Below are 22299 nucleotides of genomic sequence, written 5' to 3' on the forward strand. Positions count from 1 at the left end.
AGCACGTGTAACGACCCCCCCTGCTCCTAGAGGCTCATTTGCATATAAAAAAAAGTTAAAATTACACGAAAACTGGGGCATACTTAAATAAAAGAAATGCAGAGTTAAATTCAGGTGACATTTTCACATCTATAATGTCAGCCTGTTTAATAGCGAAAATTGGGGGTGACAGAAACCCTTTAAAAAAAACTTGTTAAAAGTTCTTTAAATGCTAGTGACAGATTTGGAGGATTTTTTATTTTTTTTTACTGAAATGCATGCGTTTTGGCTAAAATAATTTTTGTAATTGGGTTTCATTATACATTTTCAACTCTTTGTCTTCTGTAGCCTGCAGGATAGATTTCAGTTAGGGTGAAAAATGTCTGTCGAGCTCTCTTACAGCTCAGTCTGTAGTTCCTTTCTCTCCTCCCCTGACATCTCCTGTGGCCGCTCTGCTCAGCACGCAGGCTGCGGTCTGTTACTTGCTGGCTAGGCATCTCTCTGCCAGTAGGGTGCACATGCAGTCTGGCTCATAAAGGGCCAGCATGCACACCCTATACTTCCCCAGCCAATAGCTGGATACTCTGAGGTTCTTAAGGCATCTTCCAATATGGGAAGATACAGCTATATGTGGCTTGGAAATGGAAAGGCGCTCATAGGGCGAATAAGTTAGGAAATGGTGATTATACAAAGGTGTAATATGCTCACCTGTTTGTGTTGTGCTACCTCGGGCACAACACCAATGAGGGTGAACTGAAGATCAAGACAGGTGGAGTTTCTAGTCGGTGCAGCCGGTACTATCAGAAGCCCTTTAGGCAGGAGCCAGGGGGGGTGAGGTACGGTATAGGGAGTTGGCTTGACTGGTGCTGTCAAGCTGCTTGAAGATAGTCTAAGGCGCAATACACGAGCAGATAGATCAGGTGGAATCTGTATTTGCTTATAATTTCGAGACAACGCGATTCAGGGTACCTAAGACCCCTTTATCAAGTCTGTGCTTCATGCTCTAAGAGGGTCTGGAGATGTTCTTGTGCATGACATCCTGCTCATGCCTCAGTTTCAGCTATTATATATCTACGGCGTTTCTCAACGTAACCCCATGGGGTGAATGTGGACCTCGCTTTGTCCTCAGTCTTACAGGAACTGCCACTCCAGCTGAGACTCTGATTCACCACAGCCATCCACAGAGCTTATGTCAGTGATCTCCTTTCTGATCCCGAGCTGTCTGCCATGGATTTCACGTACTCTGTGTGCCCTGACTTTGGTCAGTCCTTGACAACGGTTTTGCCTGATCCATTGGTACTTCGCACTGGTGTCTCTTCATTCACATGGGTCAGCCACAGGCATGGGATTCCGCCGGTTCGCTCCGGTTCTATAGAACCGGTTGTTAAAATTACAGCCGGACCGGAGAACCGGCTGAATCCCGATCCGGTGCGGCAGGAGAGGAGCGATTGCATAGTGGAAGCGCTCATCTCTCTACATTCATCTGTATCACCGTCCTCAGGACGGCGATGCAGATGAACACTGAGGGCAAGGGAGAGGCGTCTCCCTTTCCTGTTCCTCTGATAGGCTGCCGGCTTATGCCAGCAGCCTATCAGAGGCCGGTGCAGGCGGCGCAATGACGTCATCGCGCCGCCTGAGCTGTACAGCGCGGGACACAGGCCGGAAGAGGCCTGCATCGCATCGCTGACAGGGTGGAGGTAAGTGTTTCTTTTTTATTTTTTTGCTTTTCTGTGGCGAAACTGGGGGCATTGTTTGCACATATGCAACACTATGGGGGCATCTACTGGCTGCATGGCTAACACATGGGGGACACTATGGGAGTATCTACTGGGGGCATTGCTGGCACATGGGGACACTATGGGGACATTGCTGGCACATGTGGACACTATGGGGACATCTACTGGGGACATTGTTGGCACATGTGGACACTATGTGGGCATCTACTGGGGACATTGCTGGCACATGGGAAGCATCTACTGGGGGCATTGCTAGCACATAGGGAACACTATGGGGGCATAATATACTGGTACATTATGGGGACACTATGGTGTTGGAGGGGAGGAAGAACACTATGGGGGCATATTATATAGGCACACTATGGGGGCACTAAGAAGAGGCATTTATACTAGCACATTCTGGGGGACACTATGGGGGAATCTTATACTGGCACATTATGGGGTACTATGGGGAAGAGGAGAGGAGCACTATGTGAGCATTATATAGGGGTATTTTATACTTGCACAGATTATGGGGGCACTATGGGGACATTAGCTCAACTAGGGGCACTGAGGGGCAGATCGGGAGCATTTTTCAAATAGTGCACATTATTATTATTATTGAAGGTGGCAGGTGAGTTGTTAAGAAGGTAGGAGGATGATGGAAAAGTAGGAACCTAAGATGTCTTTTGTCAAACTGCAGAGACAAGAGATGGGTGAAAAATCATCATGGTGCTCTGCTATCAAAGGAGAAGATGAAGAAAGAGAAGGTCTGCATCAGAGGCGAAGTCACTTGATGTAAGAGGTATGTGGTGCTGTATTCTGGATAGCACAGAATATAATATGTATGCAAATATGTCTTTAGTGCTAGGTACAAATGTGTATAAAATGTATATGGTGTAGGCAAATCTACTGTAAGTGTAGCCTAGGGGTCATTTATATACTGTATGGTGTATATTGTATATGTGATTATGTGAGTGTAGTGTCTATATAGTCTGTTTATGTATGCATACCTCCCAACCATCCCAGATCTGGCAGAACTACTGTGTGGGGGGCACAATGGAGACTAAGCAGGGTTGGGACATGTACAGATAGACTTTGGGAGGAGTTAGAAGTGTGGGCCAGCCCTGGAAAAATAACTTCACGCAACACTGATAGTTTAGCTCCTTAGGCTTTTTAAAAGTTTTGTGATATCTGTGTGTAGTGTATACATGGGGTATTTATGTATGTGTACCACGTATATGGTGTATTTATGTGTATGTGTGTTGCATATATATGGTGTATGTATATGTAAACATGTGTCGTGACGCCGCGTATTTGCCGTTGAGTAGGGAACCTGTTCTTAAAAATTTGAATCCCACCCCTGGTCAGCCATCACTTGAACAGAGAGGTAGCGGCCCGGTGGCTCCTTTGCAGTGAAGGCCAGATCCCTGTATAAAGATTACAGGGTGAAGACCAGAAGTAGCTCTAAGCTAAATGTGTTCCAGTGACACAGCAGAACCACATCTGCTTTGTAACAAGGTCAGTGTAGATTTGCTGCATTTGGTTAAGCAACACATTTTAGGAGAGGTAAGCTCAATAGAACTGTCCATGAGGTTAATTTTCAACTGAAGTTTTACTGTAAAAAAAATAAATGAAAAAGTCTACATATGGTGTAAGTACCATTGACCCACTTCCTATAGAACCCTCTGATGATGCCATCAATGTTATGATAGGTGAAGCTATCTGTTGTGTTTATAAGGTTTCCAGTTTTGCATTGAATATAGCTTCTATACTTTGTGACAGCCATCATCGACATGGGGTTCTTGGCTTGTAATACTATAGAAAAATTTACACATCATATTTTGGTGTGCGGATTTTCATTCCCTCTTTTTTAAATACTGTAACTCAAATGGTTTTCAAAGAGGGAAGGATAATTATCCATCGGTCTTCTCTAATATCCAACTATTAAAAGTTAAATAATACAAAAAAAAAAAATACAGGGGCTGTCCACCCTTTAAGTGGTGGCCAGGGATGAGCAAATCGACTTCGGATGAAACATTTCCCAAACTGGGGTTCGGTTCCAAGGTTCCATTTGGAACCGAACCAGAGTTCGGGAAATGTTTTTCTACAGTACAAATTAATTTATGAAGCTATTACTATCATCTGAGCCAATACACTCTAATACTGTACGGAGCTCCTGCTCCGTACAGTATTGGAACGAAGTTTTATGCGAATCGACTTTGGATGTTTCATCCGAAGTCGATTTGCTCATGCCTAGTGATGACCTATCTTCAGGATAGGCTATCACTAGCTGATCAGCGGGGGTCCGAAACACCAAATTCCCTCTGATCAGCTGTACGGGAACAGCTCTGGCATTAGAAGCAGACAGCTTGGTCAACTTTATAGTGGACTAAGCTTTTCACCGCTGCGCAGCTCCCACTTAAGTCAATGGGAGCAGTATAGTGATGAGCTCATTTCACTACAAGTAGACAGAGCTATCTGCTATATAAGGCTATATATATACATGGAACGTGAACTAAAATGTTGGATTGTAGACCATGTGCCTCCCCCTAGGAGAGGGGGTAACAGACTCAAATGACTAAAAAATAAGGATATGTGGTGGATATACACCCTAGACAGTTTAAAACCAAACGGGGTTGAATGTGAAATACAACCCTGGAGGGGTTCTATAGCGGTTTGCTTGACATTTCATTACAGATGCTTTCGACCATAATCTCTGTATTGTAGATGCTATCTGGATTTACAAGAATATAAGTAATTTTGCTTTTTCTCCTTTTTTCTTTTAGATACCATGCAGATTGATGCGAAGAGGGTGAATAAAGAAGCGTGAACATATGCTACAGTGCGCGGTGCTCCATGCGTGTAGAAACTATTTACTTGATTTATTTGTTCAACTGTTTCCACTTTGTGTCATATACATACATATATGGGAGATCCCCTATTAGACTATTCATGGACCGTAATGGTGAGATGGTTTGGGGTACACCGCACTAACGTGTGTGGTCCCCACAGCCCGATCGCAACTTTGGAGGGGTTGATCCACCCGGGAGGATGGATCCCTCTCCGATTGGTCATGATAGCTATATTGATATATCAGAAATATTGGCATGCCTCCAGAAACAATGATGGCACCTTTGAAAGGATGCCGGATTATGCGCATGCACTGGTTTCCACATACGTGGTATAGCGGAGCCGTGCTGCTGGCGCAATCCTGGTTGTGAGGTTTGTTCTTTGACACTCTGTGGCACCTGTACTGTTAGTAAAAAGAGACGCCAGTTTTGGCCATTATTCACATGGACGCGCGATATTGATTGGCAATGTCATGTCTCTGGGTAACGCCCTCTTTTGCGTCCTGTTTACATGGATGTATATTTTAATTGATTCACACACTATCTATTATCACTACAAGGATAAAGTTCACTGTTACGATGGATATATTACTATCACTTTGGAAACATATTATCAGATGTAAAGTGGTTGGATATTTTAACAGGTTTAATTTTATGCACAATGCGAATGGGTATTTGTATGTGCAATTGATCACATGATACGGATATGTTAATTAATCACATGATTTGGATATGCTAATTTGTCACATGACTTTGTGTTTGTATGTTCATTGGTCACTAGATTATTTGAGTGCTATTTAATGAAGGCACAAGCTTGTATACCTTTGCTTGAGAAAGGCTCAGTTGTGATCTGAAACATTGCAATTGTTCCACATGGGTGAATAAAGACATCACGTTTTTTCAAGTCTTGGAGTGCTGTCCGATTTCATACGTATATATATATATATATATATATATATATATATAAAAAAAAAGAAAAACAATGGCGGCACCGGAGGAACAACACAGAGAGGGTGCTATGTCCAGGGATGTAGCAGCTTACCCCGTAAATAGTAGATGAAAAACGGACAGCACTCCAGGTAAAAGTAGATGGTGTTTATTCACCCATGTGGATGGCAACGTTTCAGCTCATACAAGAGCCTTTGTCAAGCAATGAACACAATGCAAAAAGGGGTATATATAGGCCAACCCCTATGACATCACAATGTGATCAATTATCAGCCAAATACAATAAAGTGCAAATAGTGCAAATGTGATACATAAAAACATAAGTATATCAGTGTACAATATATCAATGAATCAGTGGCATATGTCAAATACATTATAAAATCAATGCGTAATCGCAATAAAGTGCATAAAGGTAAATTGATGAATCAATAAACATCAGGTGTATCCTGGAATATATAATAAGTGAGAAGGACAAAACGATGCTGCCAAAGGGAGGAGGAGCAATGACATACCCGAAGTCGCTTGTTGCCACACATGTCGATAGCCGCCACATCCGGCGTTCAGGTGGATGCAGTACGCAGGCGCCAAGTCGCTTGAGGAATAAGATGTAACTTCCTCAAGTGACGGAGCCGGCGCATGCGCATGAGTATCAAAAGCTGTGTCGGCCATCTTGAAAGTGGTAAAAACCACACATGAGAAGAAACGCAAACACTAGACCGCAGCAAGGACGCGATATAGTGTAATCTCCTCACAAATCACAGTGGGAGTATGCGCAGAATGGCACTACTTAAATCAAACAAAAAAAGGGGGTAACTAATGATGATCACTGTGTGTGCGCATAGCCTGACAATGAACAGAGTAGCGCAAAACGGAAACAGTGCCGTTCACCTAGCTGTGTATCCATAGGGGACAAGTGCATGAGAAAAAATGCAACATGCTTCCCACAGTGAGCCATCTGAAGCAATGCACCCAGCAGCAAACATGCTGCGGGCATGCCACAAAAGAGCCCACAGTTCCCCATGGACACACATGTCATATAGGACACACAGTATACAACTCAATATACCAGTTATATAAAAATCTGAAAAAAGTATAGTCACAGCAAAAAACAACAAAAACTCTATATGAAAACATGTAGGCAAATACGGAGCATCTCGGGTACGTCTCACTTCTCCAACCTGCAGCATCATTCTTGTCTGTGTGTAAAAAAAGAAGAGAGAAATAAAAATAAGAAACTGGCTTAATGGTGTTCAAAATACACTAAATACCCTCAAGGGATAGACACAGATCGCATATACAACAATTGTGGGCAAGCTACTCCACTAAACATATAACCCCGGATTGTAATCCGCATTGAGACCATTAGGTCTCAAGCTATTAAGGGTATAAATCCAAAAGAGCTCTCTTTTTCTCAGGATCAACACCCTGTTACACGTCTAGGCATGGGAATGTGGTCAATGACCCAACTTTTGAGATCTCTTTCGGAGTGTTGAAGCTCCGTAAAATGTTTGGCAACAGGGAGGTCCTTTCTTTTTTTGCGTATTGACAATCGGTGATTGTTCAACCGCGTTCTGAGATCCGTCGACGTTTCACCCACATATAATAATTTGCACGGACAGATCAAAACGTAAATTACATAGTTTGAGTTGCATGTAAGGTGAAATCGAATAGGGTAAGAAACTACAGTGGTAGGATGGACAAAGGAAGAACCCTTACCCATGTATTTGCAATCAATGCAACACAAGCAAGGGAAACTACCCTTGCCATGTGTAGTTAAAGAAGTTTGAACAGACTTGGACCTAGGCCCAATGTCCGCTCTGACAAGTTGATCGCGTAGATTCCTAGATCGACAGAAAGAGAAGAGGGGAGGGGATCTAAATTCTAAGATCTCACTGTGACAACCACCCAGAATACCCCAATGGCGCTTGATGATGCGATTGATAGCCTCACTTTGCTCCGTATATTTGGAGATGAAGGGTATCCGACTGACGGACCTATCGGACACCCTCCTCTCCAAAGTGCTACTCCTGTCTACACCACGGACCTTTTGTATGCGAGACTCCAGGAGCTGGGTGGGATACCCCCTATTCTGAAATTTCTTGGACATGTTGTCCAAAGCCAGATCAACCTGTTCAGGTTCGGAAACAATGCGTTTAACTCTAAGAAATTGAGAAAAAGGCAAACTTTTAAGCATACTCCGGGGATGCCCACTGTTATAACAAAGAAGGGTGTTTTTGTCTGTGGGCTTGGTGTATAGCCGTGTATGCAGCTTGCCCTGATTGAAAATGACCGTGGTATCCAGGAACTGCAATTCAGTCTCAGAATGTACCAAGGTGAATTGAAGGTCCCTATTGACACTGTTGAGAAATAGATGAAAATCTTCAAGTTGGGCAACACTACCTGTCCATATGAGGAAGATGTCGTCGATGTATCTCCACCACCGCAGCAAATGGCTGCGGTGGTGTGATACAAGGACGACATCCTCCTCAAAGCACCTCATAAAGATATTAGCATACGTAGGTGCTACGTTAGACCCCATAGCCACGCCCCTTTGTTGTTGAAAGAACGTGTCCTGAAAAAGGAAATAGTTGTATCTTAGGATGATCTGTAGTAGATCAATGATAAACTGTCTAGCCGCCGTGGAATAAGATGAAGAACCTAACATACGTTCAATGGCACCAATACCCAAATCATGATCAATCGAGGTATATAATGAGGTGACATCGAAAGATGCCAGGTGGACCTCATGGACACCAGTAAAATCAATGTTCTCCAGCCTACACAGGAAATCTGTCGTATCCTGTATATACGACTCCGGCCCTGTAGCAAAATCATGCAAGACCTTATCAAGGAAGATGGCAATGCAACTAAAGATGGAGTCCGAACCGGACACAATCGGGCGTCCGGGTGGATCAACAAGCGACTTATGCACTTTAGGAAGAATATATAAAACAGGTGTGACCGGATGGTCAACAGTAAGAAAAGTGCACAAGTCCTCATCAATAGTGCCCGCCAATCTGGCCTCAGCCAAACATTCCTTGATAAGTCTAGCTATGCCAAATTTGGGGTCAGCCTGAAGGACCGAATAAACATCCTTGTCATCCAGCTGACGTAGAATCTCACTGATATATTTACCGGTGTCCATGACGACGACAGCGCCACCCTTATCCGCAGGTTTAATTGTCAAAGAAGGGTCCTGTCTAAGTTGGTCCAGTGCTTCAATCTCCACCTTAGAGACATTAGGATGTTTAAAAACATGATCCTTACAACTCAATTTGTACACGTTAATGTCAGCAGTGACAGCAGAAATAAATGCATCAACAGAGGCCTCATTGACAATGGGGGAAAAATGGCTCTTAATGGAGAGATCGATGCGTCTCAGGGAGAACTCGCTAGCCTGAGGCGCCGCGATCCGTGCCCTAGTGTTGAACCATACTTTTAACTTGATTCTGCGGAAAAATGCAGATAAATCAGAGTCCAGATCAAACCAGTTAGGGGAAGAAAAAAGGAAAAACGTGGTCGGACCAGGAGAGGAGGTCGCAGACACCGTAGAACCAACTGTGTCCAGAACCAACAAAACCAGAGCTCAGACCAGCAAATCTCTGGTGAACAAGAGGAAGTGACGGTCATCAACTTATCCAGTCGGATGCTCACCCCAGCACAAGTGAGTGTCCTTAATAGAGGACTTTCTTTCTGTCCCATTTCTTCCCCTAACTGGTTTGATCTGGACTCTGATTTATCTGCATTTTTCCGCAGAATCAAGTTAAAAGTATGGTTCAACACTAGGGCACGGATCGCGGCGCCTCAGGCTAGCGAGTTCTCCCTGAGACGCCTCGATCTGTCCATTAACCTCTTAAGGACATAGGGCGTACAGGTACGCCCTTGTGCCCTGGTACTTAAGGACACAGGGCGTACATGTACGCCCTGTGTATTTTCGATCACTGCCGTGCGGCTGGCAGTGATCGGAACCCGGTGCCTGCTCAAATCATTGAGCAGGCACCTAGGCTAAATGCGCGGGGGGGTCCCGTGACCCCCCCATGTCGGCGATCGCGGCAAACCGCAGGTCAATTCAGACCTGCGGTTTGCTGCGATTTCTGAAGTTTCTGGTCCCCGCAGTCCCTGACCGCGGGGATCAGAAACTTTATATGCCTAAAAAAAAAGTTTTTTTCACCCCCCCCCCCTGCACCCCCGAATGATTTTTATGGTGGCGGGAGGTGCAGGGGGAGGGTTGCGGGCGGTGTGGGCGGTGCGGGAGGCGGGCGGTGCGGCAGGCGGGATCGCGATCCCCCGCCTGCCTCCCCTTGTATAATCGTTGGTGTCTAGTGGGGATACCAGGGTGCCAGCACATTGCTGGCACCCTGGTATAAACGGCTGACATCTGCGATGCGATGTCAGCCGTTTAACCCTTTCCATACAGCGGTCCGTACGGACCGCTGTATGGAAAAGGTTAACAGCGCAGGGAGCTCCCTTCCTCTCCCATCGGGGGGCTGCTGTGCCTTTGCAGCCCCCCGATGGGGAGGGAGAGAGCCCCCAGAGAGCCCCCCGAGAGATCCCCTCCTTACCCTTCCCCGTCTGCGAAGTTCTGAGCAGTACTGAGCAGACGGGGAAGGTTCCCATGGCAACAGGACGCCTCTCAGGCGTCCTGCTGTCCATGGTGCTGAACAGATCTGTGCTGAAAGGCATAGATCTGTTCAGTGTAAGTAAAATACAGTACAGAACAATATATATTGTACTGTACTGTATTATACAGACATCAGACCCACTGGATCTTCAAGAACCAAGTGGGTCTGGGTCAAAAAAAAGTGAATAAAAGTGAAAAAAAAGTAAAAATCAAAAAACACATTTATCACTGATAAAAAATGAAAAAAATAAAATTCCCTACACATGTTTGGTATCGCCGCGTCCGTAACGACCTGATCTATAAAACGGTCATGTTACTTTACCCGAACGGTGAACACCATAAAAATAAAAAATAAAAAACTATGATGAAATTGAAATTTTGCCCACCTTACTACCCAAAAAAGGTAATAAAAGTGATCAAAAAAGTCGCATGTACGCCAAAATTGTAACAATCAAACCGTCATCTCATCCCGCAAAAATCATACCCTACCCAAGATAATCGCCCAAAAACTGAAAAAACTATGGCTCTTAGACTATGGAAACACTAAAACATGATTTTTTTTGTTTCAAAAATGAAATCATTGTGTAAAACTTACATAAATAAAAAAAAAGTATACATATTAGGTATCGCCGCGTCCGTATCGCCCGGCTCTATAAAAATATCACATGATCTAACCCCTCAGATGACCACCGTAAAAAAATAAAAATAAAAACGGTGTAAAAAAAGCCATTTTTTGTCATCTTACGTCACAAAAAGTGTAATAGCAAGCAATCAAAAAGTCATATGCACCCCAAAATAGATGCCAATCAAACCGTCATCTCATCCCGCAAAAAATGAGACCCTACTTAAGATAATCGCCCAAAAACTGAAAAAACTATGGCTCTTAGACTATGGAGACACTAAAACATTTTTTTGGTTTTAAAAATGAAATCATTGTGTAAAACTTACATAAATAAAAAAAATTGTATACATATTAGGTATCTCTGCGTCCGTGACAACCTGCTCTATAAAATTACCACATGAGCTAACCTGTCAGATGAATGTTGTAAATAACAAAAAAAAAAACGGTGCCAAAAAAGCTATTTCTTGTTACTTTGCCGCACAAAAAGTGTAATATAGAGCAACCAAAAATCATATGTACCCTAAACTAGTACCAACAAAACTGCCACCCTATCCCGTAGTTTCTAAAATGGGGTCACTTTTTTGGAGTTTCTACTCTAGGGGTGCATCAGGGGGGCTTCAAATGGGACATGGTGTCAAAAAACCAGTCCAGCAAAATATGCCTTCCAAAAACCGTATGGCATTCCTTTCCTTCTGCGCCCTGCCGTGTGCCCGTACAGCTGTTTACGACCACATATGGGGTGTTTCTGTAAACTACAGAATTAGGGCCATAAATAATGAGTTTTGTTTGGCTGTTAACCCTTGCTTTGTAACTGGAAAAAAAATATTAAAATGGAAAATCTGCCAAAAAAGTGAAATTTTGAAATTGTATCTCTATTTTCCATTAAATCTTGTGCAACACCTAAAGGGTTAACAAAGTTTGTAAAATCAGTTTTGAATACCTTGAGGGGTGTAGTTTCTTAGATGGGGTCACTTTTATGGAGTTTATAATCTAGGGGTGCATCAGGGGGGCTTCAAATGGGACATGGTGCCAAAAAAACAGTCCAGCAAAATCAGCCCTCCAAAAACCAAACGGCGCACCTTTCACTCTGCGCCCCGCTGTGTGGCCGTACAGTAGTTTACGGCCACATATGGGGTGTTTCTGTAAACAGCAGAGTCAGGGCAATAAAGATACAGTCTTGTTTGGCTGTTAACCCTTGCTTTGTTAGTGGAAAAAATGGGTTAAAATGGAAAATTAGGCAAAAAAATGAAATTCTCAAATTTCATCGCCATTTGCCAATAACTCTTGTGCAACACCTAAAGGGTTAACGACGTATGTAAAATCAGTTTTGAATACCTTGAGGGGTGTAGTTTCTGAGATGGGGTCAATTTTAGGGAGTTTCTCCTCTAGGGGTGCATCAGGGGGCTTCAAATGGGACATGGTGTAAATAAACCAGTCCATAAAAATCAGCCTTCCAAAAACCAAACGGCGCACCTTTCACTCTACGCCCCGCTGTGTGGCCGTACAGTAGTTTACGGCCACATATTGGGTGTTTCTGTAAATGGCAGAGTCAGGGCAATAAAGATACAGTCTTTTTTGGCTGTTAACCCTTGGTTTGTTAGTGGAAAAAATGGGTTAAAATGAAAAATTAGACAAAAAAATGAAATTCTCAAATTTCCTCCCTATTTGCCAATAACTCTTGTGCAACACCTAAAGGGTTAACAACGTATGCAAAATCAGTTTTGAATACCTTGAGGGGTGTAGTTTCTTAGATGGGGTCATTTTTGGGTGGTTTCTATAATGTAAGCCTCGCAAAGTGACTTGAGACCTGAACTGGTCCCTAGAAATTGAGTTTTTGTAAATTTCGGAAAAATTTCAAGATTTGCTTCTAAACTTCTAAGCCTTATAACATCCCCAAAAAATAAAATATCATTCCCAAAACAATTCAAACATGAAGTAGACATATGGGGAATGTAAAGTCATCACAATTTTTGGGGGTATTACTATGTATTACAGAAGTAGAGAAACTGAAACTTTGAAATTTGCAAATTTTTTTCAAATTTTTGTTAAATTAGGTATTTTTTGGTGCAAAAAATTTATTTTTTTTGACTCCATTTTACCAGTGTCATGAAGTACAATATGTGACGAAAAAACAATCTCAGAACGGCCTGGATAAGTCAAACCGTTTTAAAGTTATCAGCACTTAAAGGGACTCTGGTCAGATTTTCAAAAAATGGCCTGGTCCTAAGGTGTAAAAAGGCTGTGTCCTTAAGGGGTTAAGAGCCATTTTTCCCCCATTGTCAATGAGGCCTCTGTTGATGCATTTATTTCTGCTGTCACTGCTGACATTAACGTGTACAAATTGAGTTGTAAGGATCATGTTTTTAAACATCCTAATGTCTCTAAGGTGGAGATTGAAGCACTGGACCAACTTAGACAGGACCCTTCTTTGACAATTAAACCTGCGGATAAGGGTGGCGCTGTCGTCGTCATGGACACCGGTAAATATATCAGTGAGATTCTACGTCAGCTGGATGACAAGGATGTTTATTCAGTCCTTCAGGCTGACCCCAAATTTGGCATAGCTAGACTTATCAAGGAATGTTTGGCTGAGGCCAGATTGGCGGGCACTATTGATGAGGACTTGTGCACTTTTCTTACTGTTGACCATCCGGTCACACCTGTTTTATATATTCTTCCTAAAGTGCATAAGTCGCTTGTTGATCCACCCGGACGCCCGATTGTGTCCGGTTCGGACTCCATCTTTAGTTGCATTGCCATCTTCCTTGATAAGGTCTTGCATGATTTTGCTACAGGGGCGGAGTCGTATATACAGGATACGACTGATTTCCTGTGTAGGCTGGAGAACATTGATTTTACTGGTGTCCATGAGGTCCACCTGGCATCTTTCGATGTCACCTCATTATATACCTCGATTGATCATGATTTGGGTATTGGTGCCATTGAACGTATGTTAGGTTCTTCATCTTATTCCACGGCGGCTAGACAGTTTATCATTGATCTACTACAGATCATCCTAAGATACAACTATTTCCTTTTTCAGGACACGTTCTTTCAACAACAAAGGGGCGTGGCTATGGGGTCTAACGTAGCACCTACGTATGCTAATATCTTTATGAGGTGCTTTGAGGAGGATGTCGTCCTTGTATCACACCACCGCAGCCATTTGCTGCGGTGGTGGAGATACATCGACGACATCTTCCTCATATGGACAGGTAGTGTTGCCCAACTTGAAGATTTTCATCTATTTCTCAACAGTGTCAATAGGGACCTTCAATTCACCTTGGTACATTCTGAGACTGAATTGCAGTTCCTGGATACCACGGTCATTTTCAATCAGGGCAAGCTGCATACACGGCTATACACCAAGCCCACAGACAAAAACACCCTTCTTTGTTATAACAGTGGGCATCCCCGGAGTATGCTTAAAAGTTTGCCTTTTTCTCAATTTCTTAGAGTTAAACGCATTGTTTCCGAACCTGAACAGGTTGATCTGGCTTTGGACAACATGTCCAAGAAATTTCAGAATAGGGGGTATCCCACCCAGCTCCTGGAGTCTCACATACAAAAGGTCCGTGGTGTAGACAGGAGTAGCACTTTGGAGAGGAGGGTGTCCGATAGGTCCGTCAGTCGGATACCCTTCATCTCCAAATATACGGAGCAAAGTGAGGCTATCAATCGCATCATCAAGCGCCATTGGGGTATTCTGGGTGGTTGTCACAGTGAGATCTTAGAATTTAGATCCCCTCCCCTCTTCTCTTTCTGTCGATCTAGGAATCTACGCGATCAACTTGTCAGAGCGGACATTGGGCCTAGGTCCAAGTCTGTTCAAACTTCTTTAACTACACATGGCAAGGGTAGTTTCCCTTGCTTGTGTTGCATTGATTGCAAATACATGGGTAAGGGTTCTTCCTTTGTCCATCCTACCACTGTAGTTTCTTACCCTATTCGATTTCACCTTACATGCAACTCAAACTATGTAATTTACGTTTTGATCTGTCCGTGCAAATTATTATATGTGGGTGAAACGTCGACGGATCTCAGAACGCGGTTGAACAATCACCGATTGTCAATACGCAAAAAAAGAAAGGACCTCCCTGTTGCCAAACATTTTACGGAGCTTCAACACTCCGAAAGAGATCTCAAATGTTGGGTCATTGACCACATTCCCATGCCTAGACGTGTAACAGGGTGTTGATCCTGAGAAAAAGAGAGCTCTTTTGGATTTATACCCTTAATAGCTTGAGACCTAATGGTCTCAATGCGGATTACAATCCGGGGTTATATGTTTAGTGGAGTAGCTTGCCCACAATTGTTGTATATGCGATCTGTGTCTATCCCTTGAGGGTATTTAGTGTATTTTGAACACCATTAAGCCAGTTTCTTATTTTTATTTCTCTCTTCTTTTTTTACACACAGACAAGAATGATGCTGCAGGTTGGAGAAGTGAGACGTACCCGAGATGCTCCGTATTTGCCTACATGTTTTCATATAGAGTTTTTGTTGTTTTTTGCTGTGACTATACTTTTTTCAGATTTTTATATAACTGGTATATTGAGTTGTATACTGTGTGTCCTATATGACATGTGTGTCCATGGGGAACTGTGGGCTCTTTTGTGGCATGCCCGCAGCATGTTTGCTGCTGGGTGCATTGCTTCAGATGGCTCACTGTGGGAAGCATGTTGCATTTTTTCTCATGCACTTGTTTCTCTCTGTCCCCTATGGATACACAGCTAGGTGAACGGCACTGTTTCCGTTTTGCGCTACTCTGTTCATTGTCAGGCTATGCGCACACACAGTGATCATCATTAGTTACCCCCTTTTTTTGTTTGATTTAAGTAGTGCCATTCTGCGCATACTCCCACTGTGATTTGTGAGGAGATTACACTATATCGCGTCTTTGCTGCGGTCTAGTGTTTGCGTTTCTTCTCATGTGTGGTTTTTACCACTTTCAAGATGGCCGACACAGCTTTTGATACTCATGCGCATGCGCCGGCTCCGTCACTTGAGGAAGTTACATCTTATTCCTCAAGCGACTTGGCGCCTGCGTACTGCATCCACCTGAACGCCGGATGTGGCGGCTATCGACATGTGTGGCAACAAGCGACTTCGGGTATGTCATTGCTCCTCCTCCCTTTGGCAGCATCGTTTTGTCCTTCTCACTTATTATATATTCCAGGATACACCTGATGTTTATTGATTCATCAATTTACCTTTATGCACTTTATTGCGATTACGCATTGATTTTATAATGTATTTGACATATGCCACTGATTCATTGATATATTGTACACTGATATACTTATGTTTTTATGTATCACATTTGCACTATTTGCACTTTATTGTATTTGGCTGATAATTGATCACATTGTGATGTCATAGGGGTTGGCCTATATATACCCCTTTTTGCATTGTGTTCATTGCTTGACAAAGGCTCTTGTATGAGCTGAAACGTTGCCATCCACATGGGTGAATAAACACCATCTACTTTTACCTGGAGTGCTGTCCGTTTTTCATCTATATATATATATATATATATATAGATATAGATCATCATCTTAGAAATATACTGATGCCTGGGAGCCAGGTCACTCCATGGTATAGCATTGTTCATCCAAGGACAAGACATTTTTCCTTTCAAGGTCAAGTCTATCCATAGAATTATGGAAAGGTGCACTTTTCAATCCGATCCCTTCCATTCCATACAGACTGGCTTAAGAGAGGTTCTGAACAAATCTCTGTTACTGCAGACAGAGGAGGAGGGTTGCTGCTACAGCAAGTCACAGCTTGGTCTGCTCAGCGATCTATCATATATTGACACATAGAAGTGTTTTTTCTCTAATTGCACTGCAAGTGTTATGAAAGAAGAGAAGTGACTTTTTCCCCCTTTACATTTAGTATTACTTCAAAAGTATCGAACATGTTAAAATGTATGCTATCCTCAATGTAACATCCATAAAACTCGACAAACACTGAAGCTTTAGTTAAAATACTTTACATATTTAATATTTATATTATGATTATAAATCTCTTTAGTTTAGTATGTACAAATTACAAGATATTAAAAAAAACAAAAAACAAAAAATGCATTGGTAAATGCGCTCCAAAAGAAAATCTAGTGTTTTAGATCCAACACCCTGAAGAAGGCTACATTGTAATGTCAGTTTAACAGTCATACATGGCTAGGTCAGTGTAATGGCACGGTTAGGTGCAAGACATAATAAGCAAATCTATTCATAAAAAATGATTCTCCAAGTAGGTAGATTGCTAAGAAATGACAGAACACATCATTAGATTGTAGACAGAGGTTAGAATGACCAGCACTATCATAACCCCATATTTGCCAACTGGGTCAATGCTTTGGAGAGCTGTAGTAGTAGTAGTTGTTGACTAATGTTTTAGAGGCTAGAGATTAAAGGGGTTGTGTCATTCTAGACATTGGTGGCATATCACTATATGACCTCTGGGACCTGCTTCTATCTCCAGAATGGGGAGTCCAAAGCAGGGTGCACCGCACATGCGCCATACGCTGTCACTTCTATAGGAGTTCCGATAATAGCCAAGCGAGCACGCTGGCCTGTTTTTGGGACTCCCATAGAAGTGAATGGAGAGGGCACGGTACATGCATGGCCACCTCTGCATTCACTTTCATGGGAGTGCCAGAAATAGAAGAGCCAGTGCTCAGCTATTATCAGAACTCTCATAGAAGTGAATGGAGGGTGGGGGTGCTTGCTCAGTGTGCTCACCTTCACTTTGGGGAGCCTGTTCTGGAGATAGTTCCCAAAGGTGGACCCTGCACATATCAGTCATTTGTGGCATATCCTAGCGAGATGCCACCAGTGTCTGAGATGAGACAACCCCTTTAATCTTCTACACAGCTACATGGCCAACAAGGTAAATGTTGTCATAAAGGTGCCCTACAAATTCTTCGCTAATATTCTGAGCAGCACGACGTGTATTTCTGATAAACTCTCTCTTCGACATTTTGTTCTTCACATGGGGACTGGCGAGATCAATGGAAAGCAGAATTAAAGAATAGCACAGTACATATACCGCATCTACAACAGAAGACAAGAAAAGCACAAGTTAATAAAAATACTTGCCAATTCTTTAATTTCCTTACCTACAGTATCTGACAAAATCACCACATTGGCAGTGAGGGGAAGGAAGCAGAGAAGCATGTTAGTCCACCAATAAATGCAGAACCAGATGGAGCAGAGGCAATGGTGCTGTGCGTTTTGGACATCGGTTGAAGATTTCTGAATCCCTAAGGTCCCTTTCACACGGGCGAGTATTCCGCGCGGATGCGATGCGTGAGTTGAACGCATTGCACCCGCACTGAATACCGACCCATTTATTTCTATGGGGCTGTTCACATGAGCAGTGATTTTGACGCATCACTTGTGCGTTGCGTGAAAATCGCAGCATGCTCTATATTCTGCGTTTTTCACGCAAAGCAGGCCCCATAGAAGTGAATGGGGTTGCGTGAAAATCGCAAGCATCCGCAAGCAAATGCGGATGCGTTGCGATTTTCACGCATGGTTGCTAGGTGACAGTCTATTCACTGTATTATTTTCCCTTATAACATGGTTATAAGCGAAAATAATAACATTCTGAATACAGAATGCTTAGTAGGTGATCAATTGAGGGTTAAAAAAAAATAAAAAAAATTAACTCACCTTCTCCTCTTGTTCGCGTAGTTCCCGGTCTCTTCTTTACTTCTTTAATGATGAACTACCGGCTAGGACCTGTGGTGACATCCGATCACATGCTCCAATCACATGGTCCATCACCACGGTGATGGACCATGTGATTGGAGCATGTGATCTGACGTCACCAAAGGTCCTTTAGCCCGCAGCTCATCATTAAAGTAAAGAAGAGACCGGGAACTACGCGAACAAGAGGAGAAGGTGAGTTAATTTTTTTATTTTTTTTTAACCCCTCCAGCCCTATTGTACTATGCATTCTGTATTCAGAATGCTATTATTTTCGCTTATAACCATGTTATAAGGGAAAATAATAACATCTACACAACACCTAAACCAAACCCGAACTTCTGTGAAGAAGTTCGGGTTTGGGTACCAAACATGCGTGATTTTTCTCATGCGAGTGCAAAACGCATTACAATGTTTTGCACTCGCGCGGAAAAATCGCGGGTGTTCCCGCAACGCACCCGCACCTTTTCCCGCAACGCCCGTGTGAAAGAGGCCTAAGGCTGAGTTCACACGGGCGAGATTTCCACGCGGGTGCAATTCGGGAGGTGCGATTTTCATGCATGGTTGCTAAGATGACAGTCTATTCACTGTATTATTTTCCCTTATAACATGGTTATAAGGGAAAATAATAGCATTCTTTAATACAGAATGCTTAGTAGGTGGTCAATTGAGGGTTAAAAAAGAAAAAATAATTAACTCACCTTCTCCTCTTGATCGCGTAGCTGCCGATCCCTGCTTACTTCTTTAATCATGAGCTGCCGGCTAAAGGACCTGTGGTGACGTCAGATCACATGGTCCATCACCGTGCTGATGGATCATGTGATTGGACCATGTGATATGACGTCACCACATGTCCTTTAGCCGGCAGCTACGCGATCAAGAGGAGAAGGTGAGTTAATTATTTTTTATTTTTTAACCCTCAATTGACCACCTACTAAGCATTCTGTATTAAAGAATGCAATTATTTATTTTATAACCATGTTATAAGGGAAAATAACAACATCTACACACCACCTAACCCAAACCTGAACTTCAGTGAAGAAGTTCGGGTCTGGGTACCACAGTCAGTTTTTTATCACGCGCGTGCAAAACGCATTGCACCCGCACTGAACGGAACGCAATCACAGTCAAAACTGACTGCAATTGGGTACCTACTCCCGCGGGTTTGCCGCAACGCATCCGGCTTATCCAGACACGCTCGTGTGAACTCAGCCTAAGAGAAGCAGTTTTCTTATTGAAATCAATGGAGCTTCAAAGAGAACCTATCACCACAAAATGCAGTGCAGTCTGCAGGTTATATAGCAGGAGGAGTGGAGAAGATTAATATTTCGTTTTATGGGAAAAGATTCAATAAAATATGTAATTTATATATTTAAATCTCTGCTATTTCTGACTTCAGTTGCACACTCTGTGTAAGTTTGTATACAGAGATAACTGTCAGTCACTGATAGCTGTAAATGGGGGGGGGGATTATTAGTGATTGATAGTATTGTCTGTGTAAAGCCTTATTCACACATCAGGGTTTCACAGATGTGTGCTGTACGTGTTCTCCACGGACAGCACACGTCCCCGTTCATTTTAATGTGTGTATTCACACATCAGTGTTTTAGCACGGTCCGTGGATTTGCGTTTTTAGCACGGATACATGCTCTATTTTGTCCGTCACGCCCATTATAGTCTATCTGTCCGTGAAAACCCTGGATGCTATCCGTTTTCCATCAGTGTTTCACGGATCATTAAGAAGAGATTCTTTGAAAATTATTTTTCAGCTGTTCAGTGTCAGTAAGACACGGATGCAACACGGATCCTTCAAAGACAGCGTCACGGATGCATCACTGACCACCTGCTCACGGATTTGAGCACGGACACAGACGTTTGATTGAGGCTTAAGTGTGTATACATAGATAGCTGTCAGTCACAGAGCTGTACATGGGGGGGGGGGGGGGGAAGGGGGGGTGTTATTAGTGATTGATAGTATTGTCCGTGTAAATTTGAATACAGAGATGGCTGTCTGTCACCGATAGCTATATACAGAGGAGGTGTTATCAGTGATTGATAGCATTCTCTGTGTAAGTGTGTATACATAGATGGCTGTCAGTCACTGATAGTTGTAGAAGAAGGAGGTATTATCAGTGATTGATAGTATTCTCTGTGTAAGTGTGTATACAGAGATAGCTGTCAGTCACTGATAGTTGTACATGGGGAGGTGTTATTAGTGATTGATAGCATTCTCTGTGTTAGTGTGTATACAGAGATAGCTGTCAATCACTGATAGTTGTACATGGGGGAGGTGTTATTAGTGATTAATAGCATTCTCTGTGTAAGTGTGTATACAGAGATAACTGTCAGTCACTGACAGCGGTACACAGGGGAGCTATTATCAGTGATTGATAGCATTCTCTGTGTAAGTGTGTATACATAGATGGCTGTCAGTCACTGATAGTTGTAGAAGAAGGAGGTATTATCAGTGATTGATAGTATTCTCTGTGTAAGTGTGTATACAGAGATAGCTGTCAGTCACTGATAGTTGTACATGGGGAGGTGTTATTAGTGATTGATAGCATTCTCTGTGTAAGTGTGTATACACAGATCACTGATTGCTGTACATGTATGTAAGAGCAGAGGTTTAAAATGTATAAATGACAAATTTTGCTGAATCTTTTCCCATAAAACCATATATCAATCTTATCAGCTCCTCCTTCTCTATAACCTGCCTGTGGTTTGCACTGCATTTTGTGGTGACAGGTCCTCGTTAATGCCCTGACAGCTACAGTATTGCAATAAAGTCAGTGCTTGAAAGAGTTTGTTTTAAAACTAAACATGCTTTCTAATCCTATCTGGCTACTGTTAAACTAACTGACTTAAAGGGGTTGTCTCACTTCAGCTAAGGGCATTTATAATGTTGAGAAAGTAAAGTTACTAATGTATTGTGATAGTCCATATTGCCTCCTTAGCTGGCTTGATTCATTTTTTCCATCACATTATACACTGCTTATATCCGGGGGTTACGACCACCCTACAATACAGCAGCTGTGGCTGTGCTTGCACACTAGAGGAAAAAGCGACAACCTCTCTGGTGGCCGGGACAGTGGGAGCACACACAGGTATGTATGTGCAGCAGATCCCTTCCAGGCCACCTCGTAGCTGTGCTGCAGCGGTGACCGCAACCCCTGGATAGGAGCATTGTATAATGCGATGGAAAGATTAATCAAGCCAGCAAAGGAGGCAATATGGACAATCACAATACATTAGTAAGAGCCTTGTATTAAAAGGGTTTTCCAAGATTTTTTTTTTTTTAATGATGACCTATCCCTGGGTCAGCAACCTGCAGCACCTAAGCTGTTGTGAAACTACAATTCCCAGCATGCTCCATTCATTTCTATGGGAGTTCTGAAAAGAGTAGAGCAATTACGCATGCTGGGATTTGTTGTTTCACAACACCTAGAGTGCTGGAGGTTGCTGACCCCTGATCTATCCTATGGATAGGTCACCAGTATCTGATCGGTGGGTTATGACACCCAGCACCCCCGCCAATCAGCTGTTTTGAGTAGGCAGCGGTGCTCCTGTGAGCGCCGCTGCCTTCTCGCAGCGTACCAAGCACAGATCCATGCATCAGTTAGAAACTCTTGTAAAACGCTTTTAACTTTGTCTGCATGATAAATGCCATTTGCTGAAGCAAGACAACCCCTTTAAATTTGTGAGAGAAGTGGGAGAAATTATTATTTTATTTTTCATAAGATAATGCAGAACATGCTACAAACATAAGGAGATTCAACTGCAAGAACGCAGGAAAGGAGAGAACTCTTAGAATTCTTGTACTAAAACTGAATGCAGTCTTTTGTGGAGT

At 42.9% G+C, this 22299-nt stretch overlaps 1 protein-coding gene across 2 annotated transcripts in view; it reads right to left on the bottom strand.

The window, feature by feature from the left end:
• Positions 1-16744: 16744 nt before the first annotated feature.
• FBXO8 (F-box protein 8) overlaps positions 16745-22299 on the bottom strand; it is a 45519-nt gene continuing 39964 nt past the window's right edge. For both annotated transcript variants that reach the window (XM_040418677.1, XM_040418678.1), the window contains exon 7: positions 16745-17795. In XM_040418677.1, the coding sequence (XP_040274611.1) occupies positions 17608-17795 (188 nt within the window). In that variant the 3' untranslated portion in view covers positions 16745-17607. The remainder of the gene's footprint in view (positions 17796-22299) is intronic.

This window comes from Bufo bufo, chromosome 2, assembly GCF_905171765.1.
Source record: "Bufo bufo chromosome 2, aBufBuf1.1, whole genome shotgun sequence".
NCBI lineage: Eukaryota > Metazoa > Chordata > Amphibia > Anura > Bufonidae > Bufo > Bufo bufo.